Here is a 15981-nt window from a genome sequence, read left to right as displayed (position 1 = left end):
TTAATCAAGAGCAGTTGGAGGGACAGAAGATGAAGTAGATTTTGTGTGAAAGAACAGAGAAACGTGAATCCAGAGCCCGTGCCTGGGGGAGCAGTCAACATCAGCTGCAGGGGAGGTGCCCTGTGAGAGCTCTCCAGGAGCCAGACGTGCAGGCGTCTGCATGCATGTACTCAGCTTAGTAAAAATCAAAGGATTGATTTTACAAAGGGTGATAAATCCATGAGTTGAAAAAAATGATAGAATCCAGCAAATCCACACTCCCACTTGATCAGCAGTCTGTTTAGCCTCTTTTCAGAGTCAGTGTTAATAATCAGAAATACTTCCCTGTATTGTACATATCAGCGTCTGGATTCCCAAGGTAGTTTCTTACCCTGCTGTCCCCACTCCCTTTCACTGGTGTGACTAGTGAGCAGTACGAGAAACAGATGCTGCACAGAGTGGGTCTTCACTTCCTCACAATAGATAACATGCATGAGAGCTCTCTATCTGGCAATGTCTAGACTCTGGACACAAAGTTACTCACTTAGAAAACAGCTGAGCATCCAGTGGACATGAATTGTTAATTGCTAGTTAGTACTTTTACCCTAAGAGATACAGTTTTAAATTGTGATAGAAATCCAGAGTCACTGGTGTTCATCCACATGGCAGGTATAACTGAAAATCAGGTGAAACAGATCATACTTTTCAGAATAGAGAGAACTCTTAACAGTCTTAGTTCTGACACTGCAGGACAAATCTGAAAGGATGACTCAATAAAGGAAATAAATAATTCATTTCGGATCAGGAAGGGGGCTGGGCAAAGGTAAGAGTTGTGACCCATTTGCTAGGGCCCGTCAGGTGCCAGGCACACACAGTTGCTAGAGATGAGTGCTGGCAGAGGGTGGGCACAGTGAGAGTGTGCTCTGAGAGTGTGTAGCCATTACATGTGGCCACACACCTTGAGTAGCACATAAATTTGACCCTGTATTCTTATCATCTTTTCATTATATAGAGCCTGTTTTAGGCAAAGGCTGCTATTAGGTTTTAAGTTGAAGATTAGAATAGCTACTACCTCTAGTAGATCTCAACTATTTTCAGAAACACACCCCCTCCCAGGCATGGCTCCATTTGGTGGGAGAGGACACTGCCAGCCCCACGGGAGCCCTAGGAAATGCTCTTCTCCTGGAAATCTCTTTCTGCCTTAGCTCACTCATCTTTCTGTAATTCTTCGGATTCTCTATCCAGTCTGGCACTTAAAGGAAATGGATTCGCCAAAGCAGTGACAGACAGAATAGAATTGCACATCCAAAAAATGTGTCTGTGAGGACATCACTGTTGGACAGGACAGGGCCAGCCCCTCAGTCCGCACCCCCTCAGAGCCATGGTGATCCAAGTGTGATTGTTCTCTCTTCTTCCCCATAGGGAAAGTACATGTCTGCCAGAGCTTATTACGAGAGAGCCTTGCAGCTGGTTCCAGACAGCAAGCTGCTGAAGGAAAATCTCGCCAAATTAGATCGCCTAGAAAAGCGGTTACAGGAAGTTCGAGAAAAAGATCAGACATAGCGCTGCCCAGCCCAGTCTTATAGGACCGTGGTGGTGGCTCCAGAAGAGGATAGAGTGACAGAGGCCTGGCTGTCGCATCCACAGGGCACAGTGCCATGTTCAGGGTGGCACATCCTGGGACATCTGCTGGCCTCCCTGTGTTAAAGACTGCATTGTCTTGAAAAAAAGAAAAACAGCAAGTCCAGCAGGAAGTTCTGAGAGGGGCAAAAGGCAGCAACTACACATTTTATAGATTTTTGTTCAGTCTGACTCCCCATTTCGCTCGATACATTTCTATGCTTTTGCATCCTGGAGACCTAATTCCATTTCTTCCTTAGACTTTGATGTCCCAGAAATACAGAAGTATTGAAATGCTGTAAAGGAGAGGATCTATTCTTCATGGGATGAGCTGTTTCAAAGAGGATAAATCCTCTAGGGAAGCCGTTTGGGAATGTGTACCAAGTGGAGGTTCAGGAATGACTTTTGGAGAACCATACAGACTGTATGAGAAAAAGGGCTATTGTTGAGTGAGCTTTATCTGAGATCTTCCTAAGGATGCTACTAGAGACCTTTTGAGGAGTAAATTAAATTCCGCTCTGGTGTGAGTTTTTCCATTGCCTAATACATCAAAAAGGAAGCTTCTGGAGTTATATATGGGTATCTTTATCCCAGCACGAAAATCAAGAGCTTGATGCCCCTAATATTTTAAATCATAGGTTTTGTTACAAATATTACTGGAGTAGTGGTTCTACTTGAAAATTTCAAAAGTGCATTTAAAATCATAAATGTTCCCATCTTCAAATATATTATTATTTTGGTGGAGAAAAATAGTATATTCTACATAGAAAATATTAAAGATATTAACTAAGAGAAATGTCCTACTTTGTTATCTTAATGTTTAAATATCATGAATTTATTATATTTTGAAAATATATTTGAACTGAGAAACCTACAATATATAACAAACTCTTCATAGACTAACTAGAGGGAAAGAGAGCTCTATTTATTTGTCTTCCTAGGCTTAGTGAGAATTCTGTACTTAAAACATACATGATCAAGACCTGGTATTTGTCCTGTATTTGTAATTTTGGAGATTTCATAGAGAATACTCTAAAAACCTAAGGAAGTCTAAATTCATAATTTTAAATATATATATTTGTATTTAAAGGATAAGGAAGGCAAAGTTAAACTCACAATTTGGCATTTATTTTTAGGTTATTTATTTCATAACTTATAAAATATTTAATATATACGTACTTCTTTTTTCTCTGTACATAGTGGTTTTAATAGCAGCTTCCAGAACTGAGCATGTAAAATACAAATCTAAATTACAAAACAGTTCAGCTTTAACAGTCCCTAAAAAAATTGTATTATTTGCCGCTAACGTTAACAGAATTCGGGATCAGCCTTCAGTGTTTAGGTGGCGGTATGTTTTGGAAGAGAAGTTGGAAGGCCTAGTTCTGACTTGGTCATTATCATTAAAAACAGAAACACCCCAAGTGGGTGGCTGGCCGTGGTACTGAGCAGGTGTTGCAGAGGTGGTGGCCGCAGGCTGCTCAGGCAGGGTAGAGTGAACCTTCTCCCCTCACACCCCAAGGTCAGGAATGTTTCTCTCTGTGTTACTCTTTTGGGTTTTGTTTTTGATTTTTTGGTACTGAGGATCAAACTCGGGACTTTGTGCTTACGAGGCAGGCGGCGGAACCACTGAGCTAAATCCCTAGCCCTGTGTTACTCTTGTTAAAGGGAAGCCCATGTTCATGGAGGAAAACTTCTTTGGGAAAGAATGGTAGGGGGAATGTTTTAAATACAAACAGTGGCAGACTTTTGAGGTAGCATGTATCCATTTCTCTGTGTTAATAACCCAATAGCATATATGTATTACCATGATGACCTTCTGTTTCTAAGTCTTTCAGTCTTGTAGACCACAGATTTATCCAAAATCTTATTTTCTTCTCCCTCAAATTATAATTCTAAGGCCACAACCAAAAAAATGTATTATAGCATTTATTGTCAAGTAACCCTCTACCCCTAAATTTACAAACAGGAAGCCCTCGCTACAAACATTCATTATCTAGGATATTTATCACAGCTTTTCACAGTAGTCTGAAATTAAAACTCATGTTTTGGAAATTAATGGAAAAGATTGAGCCCCAAATTCTGAAGTAATTATGCCTTACTTGTAGTGCTAAGAAAAGTTATGAGTATATATTTGATGGACAATTAAAGTGGCAATTACGGCCTAAATGTTTCTGAGGGGAAAAGAGTCATGTGGCCTGCAGGAGACTTTCCTAGGCTGCCTGAGGTTCCCGCCCTACCCATCTGTCTCTGTCTGCCTCTTTCTTCTCTGCCCCCCCCCCCATTCTCCGTCTCTTCTGTCACCACACACCAGCATCTCCTTGAATGTTAAAAGTAAGCTTTGTTTAAAAAGGGAAAAGAAAGTAACATTGTTGGATCAGATATTTTTATCCTTCACCGAAATGAAGCCAGTGAAATAGTTTTTTCAGTTGAAATGGTGTCTATAACAAAATAAATCTCACTCTATTTTTCAAAAACATTAAGTGTATCTTGTATGTTTTTATTTGGTCCTCATAATGTGAAGTGATCAGTGCGGTTCATTGCTATCATAATAGAAAGGGAGAGCCTTGGCGGGTCACAGAGACGCCCTGTTGTGCCCTTGGCAGACGTGTTTCTGCAGTGCAGGGCAGGCCCGGCCTCACAGATGAGCCTTCCACGTGGTCTCCCGAGAGTCCGGCTTTCAGGTGCATCCCTCGCCTGGTTGAGTGCTCTGCCTAAATTCGTAATGATGCCAAAACAGGGGCCCTGCAATTTCATTTTGTACTGGGTCCTGGAATTCTGTAAGAAGTTGTGGATAGGAAGGGAAGTGGCTGAGAACAAGGCAGGAGTTCCTTGGTCTGGTTGAAGACTTGATCTAACGGTCAGGACCCTTCACTGTTAGGTGAGCAGCGGTCTTTCCTGTGCTGTATGTAAAGTTCATGTACAGATTCCCTCTCCTCCCAGTCTGTCTATACCGACCTTCAGTCCTATCTACAACAAATTCTTATCTTCACGCTAATCATATATGGCAGTGTATGTCCTTTAATACTTGAAAATGGCTTTAGTGGTGTTTTTTAACTTTATTAATTGTTCATTCAAAATGTTTTAAATGACTCAGTTGTTTTGAATTTATTAATGGCACTCATCAAACTTGATTCAATGCTGTAACATAGATGAATGAAACCAAAGATCCACATACCTTGGAGGGAAATAAAATTTTACTTTAGGGAATACGGAGGTGATACACTCTTGGGGGATTGTTTACAATGAAGCCTATCACAAAGCAAAGAGGATTGTGAGCACTTTAATTCCAACTCCCTGAAGTACTTCAGAACCCTTAACATAAGACTGAAATTTGTTGGAGGTGGCACCTGGTTTGGTACAGAATTTCCCAGTACTTGTGCAGCTGCTTTTCAGCCAAACCAAATGAGAACATCCAGGCCTTCCTATGAAGGCTGACCCACAGGAACTCTAATTTGAGGGAGAGTTAAAAGTACGGGTGTCATTTCTTATTCTCTCTGTTAGACATTCCAGACTGCTGCCTGCAGAGCTGTGTTGGCTGATAGTCACACACACTGGCTCGTCTTAGGAAACCACTGTGCGGACTCTCAGACTCCCTGCCTCCTGGCTGTCCCGGTGACAATTCTAGCAGGCAGCTAGGCTAGAAATCACCACGAAGGCAGAGCTGGCAGCTTTCATGGCAGTTTATGACTTTTGCAGAAGAGTTGTTTATGATCCTTTGAAATTTGTTCTTTTAGCTAGTAGATGCAAATGAGCCAAAGACTGTGCAAGGGTGATTTATAGCATGATGGATTGGTTTAAGGTTGTCTGTGATTGACACGCTGGTGGTTGGGGGTGGTTTTGCACTTGCTGCAACCCATTGACAATTTGGCTTTATGTTTATGCACAGAGTTCTTAGTTCTGGGATGCAGAGGCATCGCTTTGCCATTCACAGGCACTAGACAAGGTGCCCAGTATATAAAACTGGTATTTTTATGACTCAGAGAAGGTGTCCCAGGGTGAAGAGCTCATAGCTACATCTGTGTCTTTCTGTGTGACACATACATATGAACTTCGGTTAAGCATTTGTTTTTCTTTGCCCTCTTTCTGTCCTTCCTTGTTCTTTTCCTGGAAGAGCTAGAATTGAAATTTGCACCTTGTGGAGGCTGAGCACACGCACTACTAAGAGCTACATCTCCAGCCCCTGTCAATTATTTCTTAACTGTACCTACTAGAATATTTTGGAGGAAAGAAATACCCAAACAAAAACATTTCTCTTGATTTGTGGTGGTCTCACCCTTGGAACACAAGTCTAGAGGATATTAGTGATGCTTTCAAAGCAGATACTTAGAGGTGTCCCCACCACAGCCTGTTTACAAATTGCATATGCTTTGATTTGATTGTGTGTGGGTAACATTTGAAAAGAGTATACACCTGTCAAGTCTTGCATTTAGGCTGCAGGTGAAAGAAAACTTAGTGTACCAAAAAACAGTATAGGGAAATACTACAAATTTAAATGGTTAGTCTTAAAGCTTTTGATACAAAATAAAAATATGTTGAAGTTCTAAAAAGAACATTTCTCTTGGGCTGGGGATTTAACTCAGTGGTTCTGCTGCCTGCATTGTAAGCCCAAGGTCCTGAGTTGGATCCCCAGTACAAAAAAAAAAGAGCATTTCCCTCAGTATTTTTGTTTTTATAAGCTCTTTGTTCTAAAGAGAAATAAAATAATTAAAATCAAAATCATAAGATATTTATAGCAGCCAACGAGTTCATATCAAGATGTTCCATTTTTATTACCAAGGATCTTTTCAATTAAAACCTTTAGGAGGTGTAACTCATAAAATCAGCACCTGTCACAATACATGGTCATTATCAGTTTGTGAGCTTTGATCACCAGTAATTCCCATTGGGAAAGAGATGTTGAACTTCAGAGATCTGAGACTTTCCTCACACTGTCAGTGTGCACCCAGTGTGTACTTGTGTCACGTGTTGTAGATCTCAATGTGTGTACTGTCCTTTGGGGACCATTTATCTTGTTGATTCCTAGAATGAGGACCCTAGTCCAAGAATCAAGACATCTGAGTTCTAGTCCTAGTTTTGCCTTCAGGGAGCCACCAGTATCTCAGTCTAACCCCTCACCCTGAGCACTGGGCAGCCTGAGGGTCCCGGGCAGCCCCATGAGCCTCTGCAGAGAGACTCACATCCTGTTGACAGGGCTCTGCACCAAGGAGAGAACCCATGGGTGTTACTCTTTGTTTAAATGATTCTCAAGAGCTGAAAGCTCACTGCAGCAGAACACAGACTACTCTGAAGATTGCTGAACTGGCCCAGTGCTTTCACTTGATAGAGGTAATTACTTTTATTTCATAGTCTGTGCACTTAGAAATTCTTAGCAATTTTGTTACTTTACTGGGGAAAAAGACAACCCTTCCTCATGAGGAATTAAAAGATGTGTAGAAGTGATGGCTTGCTTTAATAACATGGAGATGACTGGGTTTGCTGTGACTCACCCTGTTCTCAGGAGGAAATGAAGGGAATCGTCATCTTTGTTCACAGAGCTCTTGGTTGCTGTTGGAACCCTTGTATGTAACTGTTACTCTCGTTACTTTGCTGTGTCAATTAGAAATATGTATCCCATAAAGTATTTCTCCCATTGAGTCTACTTATACTTTGCCTAGATCTTTCCAAAGTAAAATTTATGTAAATGTCTATTTTATATAAAATATGATTTGAAAACTATGCCTGGCTTCAGTCTGTTCTGTGGTTGGTATTCATTGCACCAGCAGGTGACACTTTTTTTTTTGGTACCGGGGATTGAACTCAGGACCTTGCGCTTGTGAGGCAGGCAGCCGAAACAATGGCTAAATCCCGGGCCCCAGCAGGTGACACTTAAATTGGAAAAAGCCAGTCGCCATCCCTCCCTCACTCATCCCTGCTGTGTGTGCTTCCTGGCTCCCTTCTGCTCACACTGAAGCTTGACCATCAGCACTGGCCCTGCACGTCCCCTCCCCTAGTCTCGCTTAGCAGATGTCTTCACCTCTTTTACAGAGTTAAGAAAAGTTAGAAAACAGATGCACCCTCAGTAGCCCTGCCATCCGTTTACAATGTGCCTGCACCAGTTCTGTCTTGTACTCTGCCTGACCTCTGGATTTTGCCTCTTGGGAACTTTGTTCCTCAACTTTTCTGTTGCCTTTTAACTTCCTCCTTCTGCTGGTTCTTGTCAGTTCTACCTGAAAATACAAATAAGGCCTGGGTGTATTCTCTAGCACCAAAAAAAAAAAAAAGATTAAAACAACAAAAGCAGGCGACCATCATTGAAGCTATCTGGGAAAATCCTTTATTCTATCTCTAGCTGCTACATTTCTTTCTGTACTTCATAGCCGAACTTTGAACAGCAAATCATGATTGTTGTACTCTAGTGATGCTATGTCTGAACTAAGACAGATTTCCCCTGTGTCGCAAGTCCATTCTGGGATGGTCCAGGCCACTCTGCTCCCTGAAGTCCTATTCTTTTCTAAAGTTACCTTAAAAAGAAAAGGATTCTTTCATCAGGATGCATCAGTAGAACCACAGACCACTTCCACCAAACCCCCGTCTTGGCAGCAGATGTGAATCTGGAATGAATGAAAGATCTGGAAGCTACTGTTGTGTATATACTTTTTATTGAGTGAATCTTTTCTCCTTTATTGACAGGGATTATTTATTAAGCCTGTAAGGGGTGAATTCTGTACATAAAGACCAGGTTGTGCTTGACTGAGCCTGTAGATTCTGAACTTGATGGCAGCCAGCACATGCAGACTTCCTGATGGGACTCAGCCCAGACACATGCACATTACTTTCACAGAAGAGCTTGGTACCTTCCTGAGCCCTCTCCCAATACTGTGTCCTCTGGGCCTTATGCTTGAAAAGCAGGAGTCAGTCACTGCTAAATATCCAAATGTGCCCCTCCAAGAACAGTGCTGTCTAATGGAACTTTCTGTGACAATGCAAATGTTTGCTATTCGAGGCATGATCAAAAACAGTGAATGCACAGATTTTTAAAAATTACAGTAAAAGACATCACCATTAATACTCTGCAAAATATGACCCCTCAGTTCAAACACCATGATCCCATCCTTCTTGCCACTTTCTGAAACAGTTCTGGAAGTCTTCTTTCATGAGTACTGTTACGGCAGCTTTGATGTTCTGAATCCATTCAAAACGTTTTCCTTTCATGGGCATTTTGGCTGTAGGGTAGAGCCAGAAGTTGCAAGGTACCAGATCCAGTGAAGAAGCTGGATGAGGATGCACTGTAATGTGTGTGAGTGTGGACAGAATTTGCTATAAATATTTAGCCAGTGAGGGATGATCAAAACAAATAGTGAATGTTTAAATAAAATAATTTATTATAATAAATGACATTGCCATTGATGCCCCTCAAAATACTCCCCTCGCTTGAACACACCTGTCACTCTTGACAATATGCCTTTTACTGTAACAAGTTTTGTTTGTAATTTAAACATTCATCATATCTTTCGATCACCTCCTGTATGCTTTGTTCAATATAATAGCCCCAGGTGACTGGTAAGCATTTGAAATGTAGCACTAAACTTTTATTTAAAGTTGTATTTAAATGTAACTAATTTAAATAGCCACACATGACTAAAGTCCACTGTTGGAACAATTAGGCCCTGGAGCTTCTCAGTGATGTGGGACATGGGACATAAAAATCACAGACACCCGTTTGGGTCCATAGGACAAGGAGACTGAACATGTTTCCAGTCCGGATGACAACCATGTTTTCCAGGCCTTGCATCAAAGTGTCCCTGCTGTCTTCCACAGCTCAGAGGTCATCACCTCTGGCTGTGTCTCCTGCTTGCTGCTGCACCATGGTCCTTTCCTCCCGACTGCCTTCTGCTCTCCTGTCCTGTGCACCTTCTGCCTGTTGCCCCTGTTTGCTACCATCCTGTCTCGGAGTGCTTTGTCACATCCTGACACAGGAGTGGGAGTAGAGGACAGCAGACACACCCAGAATGCCTGCTTAGCCTTGCCCTCATTTTCTGACAAAGTATGGATCCATTTCAAATTCTGGCTTTGTTCCTCTCAGGCTAACCTATGACTAAACAATATTTATGGGAAAAATGCTAGCCTGGCCATCTCCTCAATGAGTTACTTGTATTTAAATGATGCATCCTTCAGCTTGGGTCATGCTATTTATAAACCCTAGGGCTTCACCCAGCTTCTTGGAGGAGGAGGATGGCCACCCCCTGTGCAGGGAATGGAAACAGAGCCATTCTTCCACAGAGCTGTGTCCCCAGCCCCTCTCCTTTAAGAAAAATTCTTTTTGAAACAAGGACTCCTTCACTTGCTCAGGCTAATCTCAAACTTTCAATCCTCCTGCCTCAGGTTCCCAACCAGCTGTGACTACAGGCAGCCCTGGTCACATCCGGCCAGGCTGGGGTACCTTACACCTTAATGAGTCTCACTGGCCTTTCAGAAGCGGGCCTGCCCGTGCCCAGTGTGTGAGAGGGTCAGTAGCCCCCAGGCCTGGACTGCATTCCCTCATTAGGAACCAAACTCATTAGGACTCAGAGCTCTGGGCCAGTCAGTACCAGGTCACTGAGATCTGCACCCTGCAGCTGGGAGGAGCACACAGCCTGGCTGGGAGGTGGTGGTGCTGCTGCTGCTGCTGCTGCTGCTGCTGCTGTTCCTGATGCTGCTCACACTGACCCTGGCCCTGCCCTACCATCTAGGTGAGAAAACACCTGTCATTGCCCTGCCCAGGGTCCTGGGCCTGGAAGTGTGGGCATCAGGGCTGAGTGTAGGGCCGGGCTCCTTCCTGGGGCATGGAGCTGTTGCAGGGGGGTGAGTCCATCATCCACATTTGTGCCGAGTTTACTCTGAGCAACAGCCTTAGGCCCTGCATCCCTCTTTGGTGGTGGCCTGTGTCCCCAGCATTTTCCTAAAACCCAGACCCTATAATGTGTAGGACACTGCTGACCAGCACTGAGAGCCCACCTCTGCTTTTCCAGAGACACCCTGGGCTGCAAGGTCAGGGTGTTCCCAGGGAGGGTGGGTTCCAGGGCATTTGGGGCAGGGCCTACTAAGGCTCCCGGAGAGCAACCAGAGACATGCTAAGGGGATGGGGGTACAGGCTCCTGAGTGGTGTCAGAACAGCTGAGCCAGTCCAGGAGAAACCAGCCTTGAGATTCTGATTAAGTGAACCCTGAGTGTCCTGCAGACACTTGCTCCTGTACAGGACCAAGGTGCAGAACCCATGCCGTCAGTTTGGGAAACAAGGAACTGGCTATGGAAGCTGAGATGTTCCACAATTCTTAGTTGGAGAAAGTCAACTGTTGGTGGACAGCCATGGCAGGTTGGAATGGCAGAGGCCTTCACTCCTCAATGAGAGGATGGTGGGCCACTCCTGTGTCCAAATATCAAGACTCCAGTTGGATTTGTAGTGTTTTCCTGACCCCATCTACCTGACTCCCAGCAAGTTTACTCCACAGGGATTACCTTCCTAGCCAGTTTGTCTTGATAATATAAGACTGCTAGGGCAGGTGGAAAGAGTTGTTTTCGAATGCTTCTGAAGGAGAGGGACATTATTTGTGTTCCTTACTTTCTTTTAGGGCAGGTCTCCCTAAAATTAGGTGAGCCAACCTTTTGTGGAGTGATGGAAACCACCCTGAGTGAGCTATAAATTCATAAATTAACTTTTCTTATTAAAAGTCTGAGTCTGCCTGTTGGCCCACAGTGGCTTGCCTGAAGAGCTGGCAGTTGGTGTATGGGAAAGGAACAGCTCCCCATAGCACTGGTTATAGCAGAGGTCTCAATAATCTGTGATGCTGTGACATCTTGGATGGCAAACAATAGTGCAGCTAAGAGCAGCATGACTTGTACAGAAAAATTCCTATAGAGGCAAAAATCAATCTATGGAAAGAAACAAATTTCCCATTAATCTATGAGCTGTTCTTGCTAGAATGTTTCATTCCCTTATTGCTAGGAACCTGCTCACATCAGTGGTCTCCAAAGAAGCTGTATGTTTAATAAATAGTGGCAAGCTCCAGGAGATGGTGTCTTAGCCTGATAAGAGCTTTGACCATCCTGGGCCTGCCATTTATGGAGTAATATCTTGTCTTGTCTTTTTAATCCTGCCACCATATCCTTGGTCAGGTGATTGGGGGACTGATCAGCCTCCAGTAGTGGAGGAAGCTTGCTCCAGGAAAATTGGATTATCACAACCTCATTGCCTGGAGGACCTAGAGAAGTAGGTGGAGGATTCCCACTCCTCGTCAGGCCTGGATTCAGGGCTGAGGTGCTGGGAGAGTGACACTCTAAATACCGGGAAAGGCTTGGCCTCAGACCACGCCCTCCTTGGCAGTACTGGGGATTGAACCTAGGGCCTTAGCACTGAGCGACATCCCAGCCCTTTTTTGTTTTTTATTTTGAGATAAGTTCTCACTAAGTCCAAAGCTAGCCTGGAACTTTCAGTCCTCACCCAGCTTTCCTAACTCTGCCACCTGGCCCACCTATTCATGGTATTCCTTAATTCTGGAGACCAAGATTCTCTGTGTTTCCTGCTCTACTAAAGAGAGATGTTCCCAACTATCACAGACATCACCTATAATTTGTGGATTTAGTGCTTAGGTAGAGGTGGTGGTTAATTATTCTAAACAAGAATTAACATCAAAGCTGGTTGTGATAGCACATACCTGGTATCCGAGCACTGTAGGAGGCTGGGGCAGGAGAATCACAAGTTTGAGCCCAACCTAGGCAGTTTAGCAACTTAGTGAGACCCTGTCTCAAAATAAAAAATAAAAATGAGCTGGAGATGTAGTTTAGTGTGAATTCCCAGTACAGGAGAAAGAAAAGTTAAGTTGATGGTCCAAAATTTTAATAAACTGAGTTTAATTCATTACAGGGGATAATACTGTAGCAATAACAAATGATTGACTAGATTAAAATAAGGTACTAATAAGAAGAGAGGGACAGTTCTAAGAAGTAACCTTTATATCTTGTTAAAAATGGTACTTAAGCAGGACGTAAAGAAAAACAAGTTCTCAGCCTTGGGTAGCTCCTCCCCAGAATACCCCCCATAGCTGTAAATCCTGGTTCTGTTGTAGATAAAATCAACTACTATGTCCTATAAACAAAGTTTGTGACACTCTGTTATTCATAAGGCTGTATCTTCTTTCAGGCTAAGTTACAAAACTGTCTGTTCTTGTCTTGTTTCTGTAAATTCCTTATTACATCTCTAGAAAGACCAACCCCTTTAACCAAATGTATAAAAAGTAAAATTCTTCTTGGTTCAATCCTCTTCCTTTGAACATTAGTCCACTGAGCCAGTGTTCACCTAAAAATAATAGTCCTCCTGTTTCCCATTGCTCTCTCCTGTCTCTTGGATTCTGCAACATTTCCGGTGTCCATGAAGGGACCAGAAATGACAGAATTGCCGTCTCCTTTTCCTGCAGGCCCAAGAAGGGCCCAAACTACAGGAATCCTGAGGCCTCTGGCACCACTGGTTAGACTTCAGCTCAGAGAGGGAATCAGCCCTCCTGCAGCCCAGAGACATCTCCCCTGTCAGCACAAAAGGAATCTGTGGGGATTCATGATGATTCTGGAACAATAATGTGCTGCAGGACTGCTGTAAGATTTGGGGTCCCTGAAGCAGGACTGCAAGGGTGGTAAGGGGAAGCCTAATCACCTTCCTGGGGTTGACTTTGAGTAATCTGACTTAGAGGGAATCAGACAAAACCTACACCCCCAAGTGGAACACGGAGGTGGTCTTCAGCAAAAGTTACTCTCAAACTACTCTCAGGGGAGGCCCCCAACAAGAGTGGCTCTCAAAGAGGGTGTGCTGAGTGATCAGACTCAGGCAGAGTCAGATGAAATTATGCCAGGTATACTGAGTAGCCAGACTCGGAGGGAGTTGGACAAAACCTGCACCCAGGCTGGAAAGGTGGGATAGAGAAGGTGATTGTGTGTGAGTGAGCAGAATGAAATGTGTGAGTCCAGAGGGTCTGAGAAAAATACATAATCATGTGTGAGTGAGTGGAGTGAAGTGTGTGAGTCTGAAGTTGCCTGGGTTCAGGTAGGGTCTAGGCAGTCTAATCTGTCTGAAATCAAAAGTAGTTGAGAGAATGATTTGCACCATAATGGGCAAAGACATGAGGAAAGCTGCTTAGCTTTAGTGTGCCTAGATATGAGGGGACATCTGAAAGCCAGAGTAGCCCCAGCCTGGGGTTGGATGGCCAAAGTTGAAAAGCTGCAACTGTGTCATGCTGGGCCTAAGAAGGTTTTATAGGAAAAATCAAATTACAAGTTTTAGCTAATTGATAAATGTATTTTCGGTTTTCAAATTGAGTTCATGCTTTTGTTTGATTGGTGTGCTTAAAGCATTTCTTATGCATTACAAATTCTTGATTTGTAATTGCAGAGTTAAATTGCCCTTTTCTCTGCTCTGTTGGTTTAAGATAAAAACACTGACTCATGGTTACTTAGAGGTCTGTTGGGAGCCAGTTGACTTTAAAATGTAACACTATGAGAACAAGGGTGGGGGGGATGCACTTTAAAATCCAAGCAGCTGCAGCCAAGTTTGTTATAGAAGATTTATAGGGAGGCTGGAGGAGCTTCAGGGTTGGGGAACGGCATGCACATTCTTGGGGAGGACACACCTAACCCTCTGAGGCTTCCATCCTGAGAACAGACAGACCTTTCCACATGTTCATCTGCCAGGCAGCTGCCCCTGTAAACTGGAGTTTACATTCAAGAGGAAATAATCCAGAAAAAGAAGAACAAGCAGATCAAGATGTGTAGCTCTGTGGCTGCCAAGTTGTGCTTTTTGACAGATTGTCTCATCATGGAAGATTACCCCCAAAAAGAGATTTTACAGGCTTTGAAGGCCAAGTGTTTGTGAGGAAGAGGTGAACTTGAGGGCTGTGGTGATGGATGAGGTGGTGCTGACAGTCGAAGAAGGAAACCTGGGTCTTCGGATCAATGGAGAACGCATCTCTGCCTCCCCCAGGTGGAGGTAATGAGTGTTCCCACCCCTTTAATGCAGAGCAATGGTGACATCACTGTTTTGCATCATCTGGAGAAGATGGGCTTGCCAATTGATGAACCGAACTCAAGCCATCCTGAATTATGTAAATAAATTCTGGATATTTCAAGAGCTAGCTGGCCATGGTGTTCCTCTGCCAGATACTTTCTATTATGGTGGCCATGAAAATTTTGCTAAAATGATTGATGAACCAGAAATACTGGCGTTACCAATGGTCATGAAGAATACACTAGAGACAAAGCTGTTTTCTTGGCACAAGAGAAGCACCATTTGGCTGGTCTAAACCATCTTATTTACCATGAAGCTCCATACTTGTTTCAGAAGTATATGAAGGAGTCTCATGGATGGTATGTGTGTGTCATTGTCATGGAGGGCCATGTTGTTGACACTATGCTACGTTTTTCCACAGATGGGAGGATGCAGAGCAACTGCTCACTAGGTGATTTGGGGATGATGTGCCCACTAAGTGAATAAGGGAAGCAGCTAGCTATCCAGATGTCCAATATCCTGGGAATGCATGCGTGTGGCATTGACCTGTTGATGAAAGATGACAGCTCCATCTGTGTCTACAAGGCTGGTGCAAATGTAGGTTTCATCACCTTTGATAAGGCTTGTAATCTAGATGTAGCTGGTATCATAGCAGACTGTGCTTCCTCCCTTATGCCCTCTGGCCAGTTCACCCAGCATATGTCCTTGCTCTCCATGTTGTCCACAGCCAGTGAGACTAGTGAGCCAGAGTTGGTGCCCCGCCAGTACTGTTGTCTACAACATGAGTGCAAGTTCCAGCTTTGTCAACAGTGACCCTGAAAGCATTGAGGGAGAGCTTCTCACCAAGCCCCTCTGGGAGCCTGTTCAACATGAATGAACCAGCTGCTAGCCAATAAGGTCAAACTCCTGGTGGAGTGACTCTGCCAATCAGTAATTAATGAACAAAACTCTTGTAAAATTTTCTTTTCAGTTTTTTTTTTTTCTTTTTAACCAACTTGCAATGCTGTTCATGGAAGATGCTTAGGAGGATGAGAGAAAATTGGCAGGCTTAGTTAGAGAGAAGAAGGGGGAATAAATGTTACTCTGCTAGTAACATACTGCTTTCATTACAGATGGTGCAGAGAGGCAGAAGCAGTGATAAAAATACAAAGTCAGGCTCTCAGTTTTAAATTACTACAAAATTTGTATGCTCTCAGGCCATGCCACGAGGAATGTGAACATTTTGTTCATGGTCCCTTGCTTTTGTTTTTATATGAAAAAATGGGTACAGCATCGTATTGTGAGATCTATAAAAACTAGGGAAAACATCTATCTAAATTACAGAAATTTTTATAGACAAATCTGAAAATTATGGCATTTCATTGTTAGCTAGCAGC

The 15981-nt window shown here is 43.4% G+C and overlaps 1 protein-coding gene and 1 pseudogene across 3 annotated transcripts in view; both read left to right on the top strand.

Annotated features, from left to right (window-relative positions):
- Positions 1 to 7314, top strand: part of Tmtc1 (transmembrane O-mannosyltransferase targeting cadherins 1) — a 258438-nt gene extending 251124 nt beyond the window's left edge. For both annotated transcript variants that reach the window (XM_087199944.1, XM_087199945.1), the window contains one exon: positions 1402 to 7314. In XM_087199944.1, coding sequence (XP_087056070.1) covers positions 1402 to 1542 — 141 coding nt within the window. In that variant the 3' untranslated portion in view covers positions 1543 to 7314. The remainder of the gene's footprint in view (positions 1 to 1401) is intronic.
- Positions 7315 to 7836: 522 nt separating this feature from the next.
- Positions 7837 to 15981, top strand: part of LOC147821461 (beta-citrylglutamate synthase B pseudogene) — a 29377-nt pseudogene continuing 21232 nt past the window's right edge. The window contains exon 1 of the transcript XR_015446898.1: positions 7837 to 15981. This exon is cut by the window's right edge and continues 21232 nt beyond it. The product of XR_015446898.1 is annotated as a beta-citrylglutamate synthase B pseudogene (transcript).

Source organism: Heterocephalus glaber, unplaced genomic scaffold (genome assembly GCF_053883595.1).
Source record: "Heterocephalus glaber isolate CG9 unplaced genomic scaffold, H.glaber_assembly_v1.0 deba00001733, whole genome shotgun sequence".
Taxonomy (NCBI): Eukaryota; Metazoa; Chordata; class Mammalia; order Rodentia; family Bathyergidae; genus Heterocephalus; species Heterocephalus glaber.
Note: the sequence above shows the minus strand (reverse complement) of the source record. Positions and strands in the feature narration are given on the sequence as shown.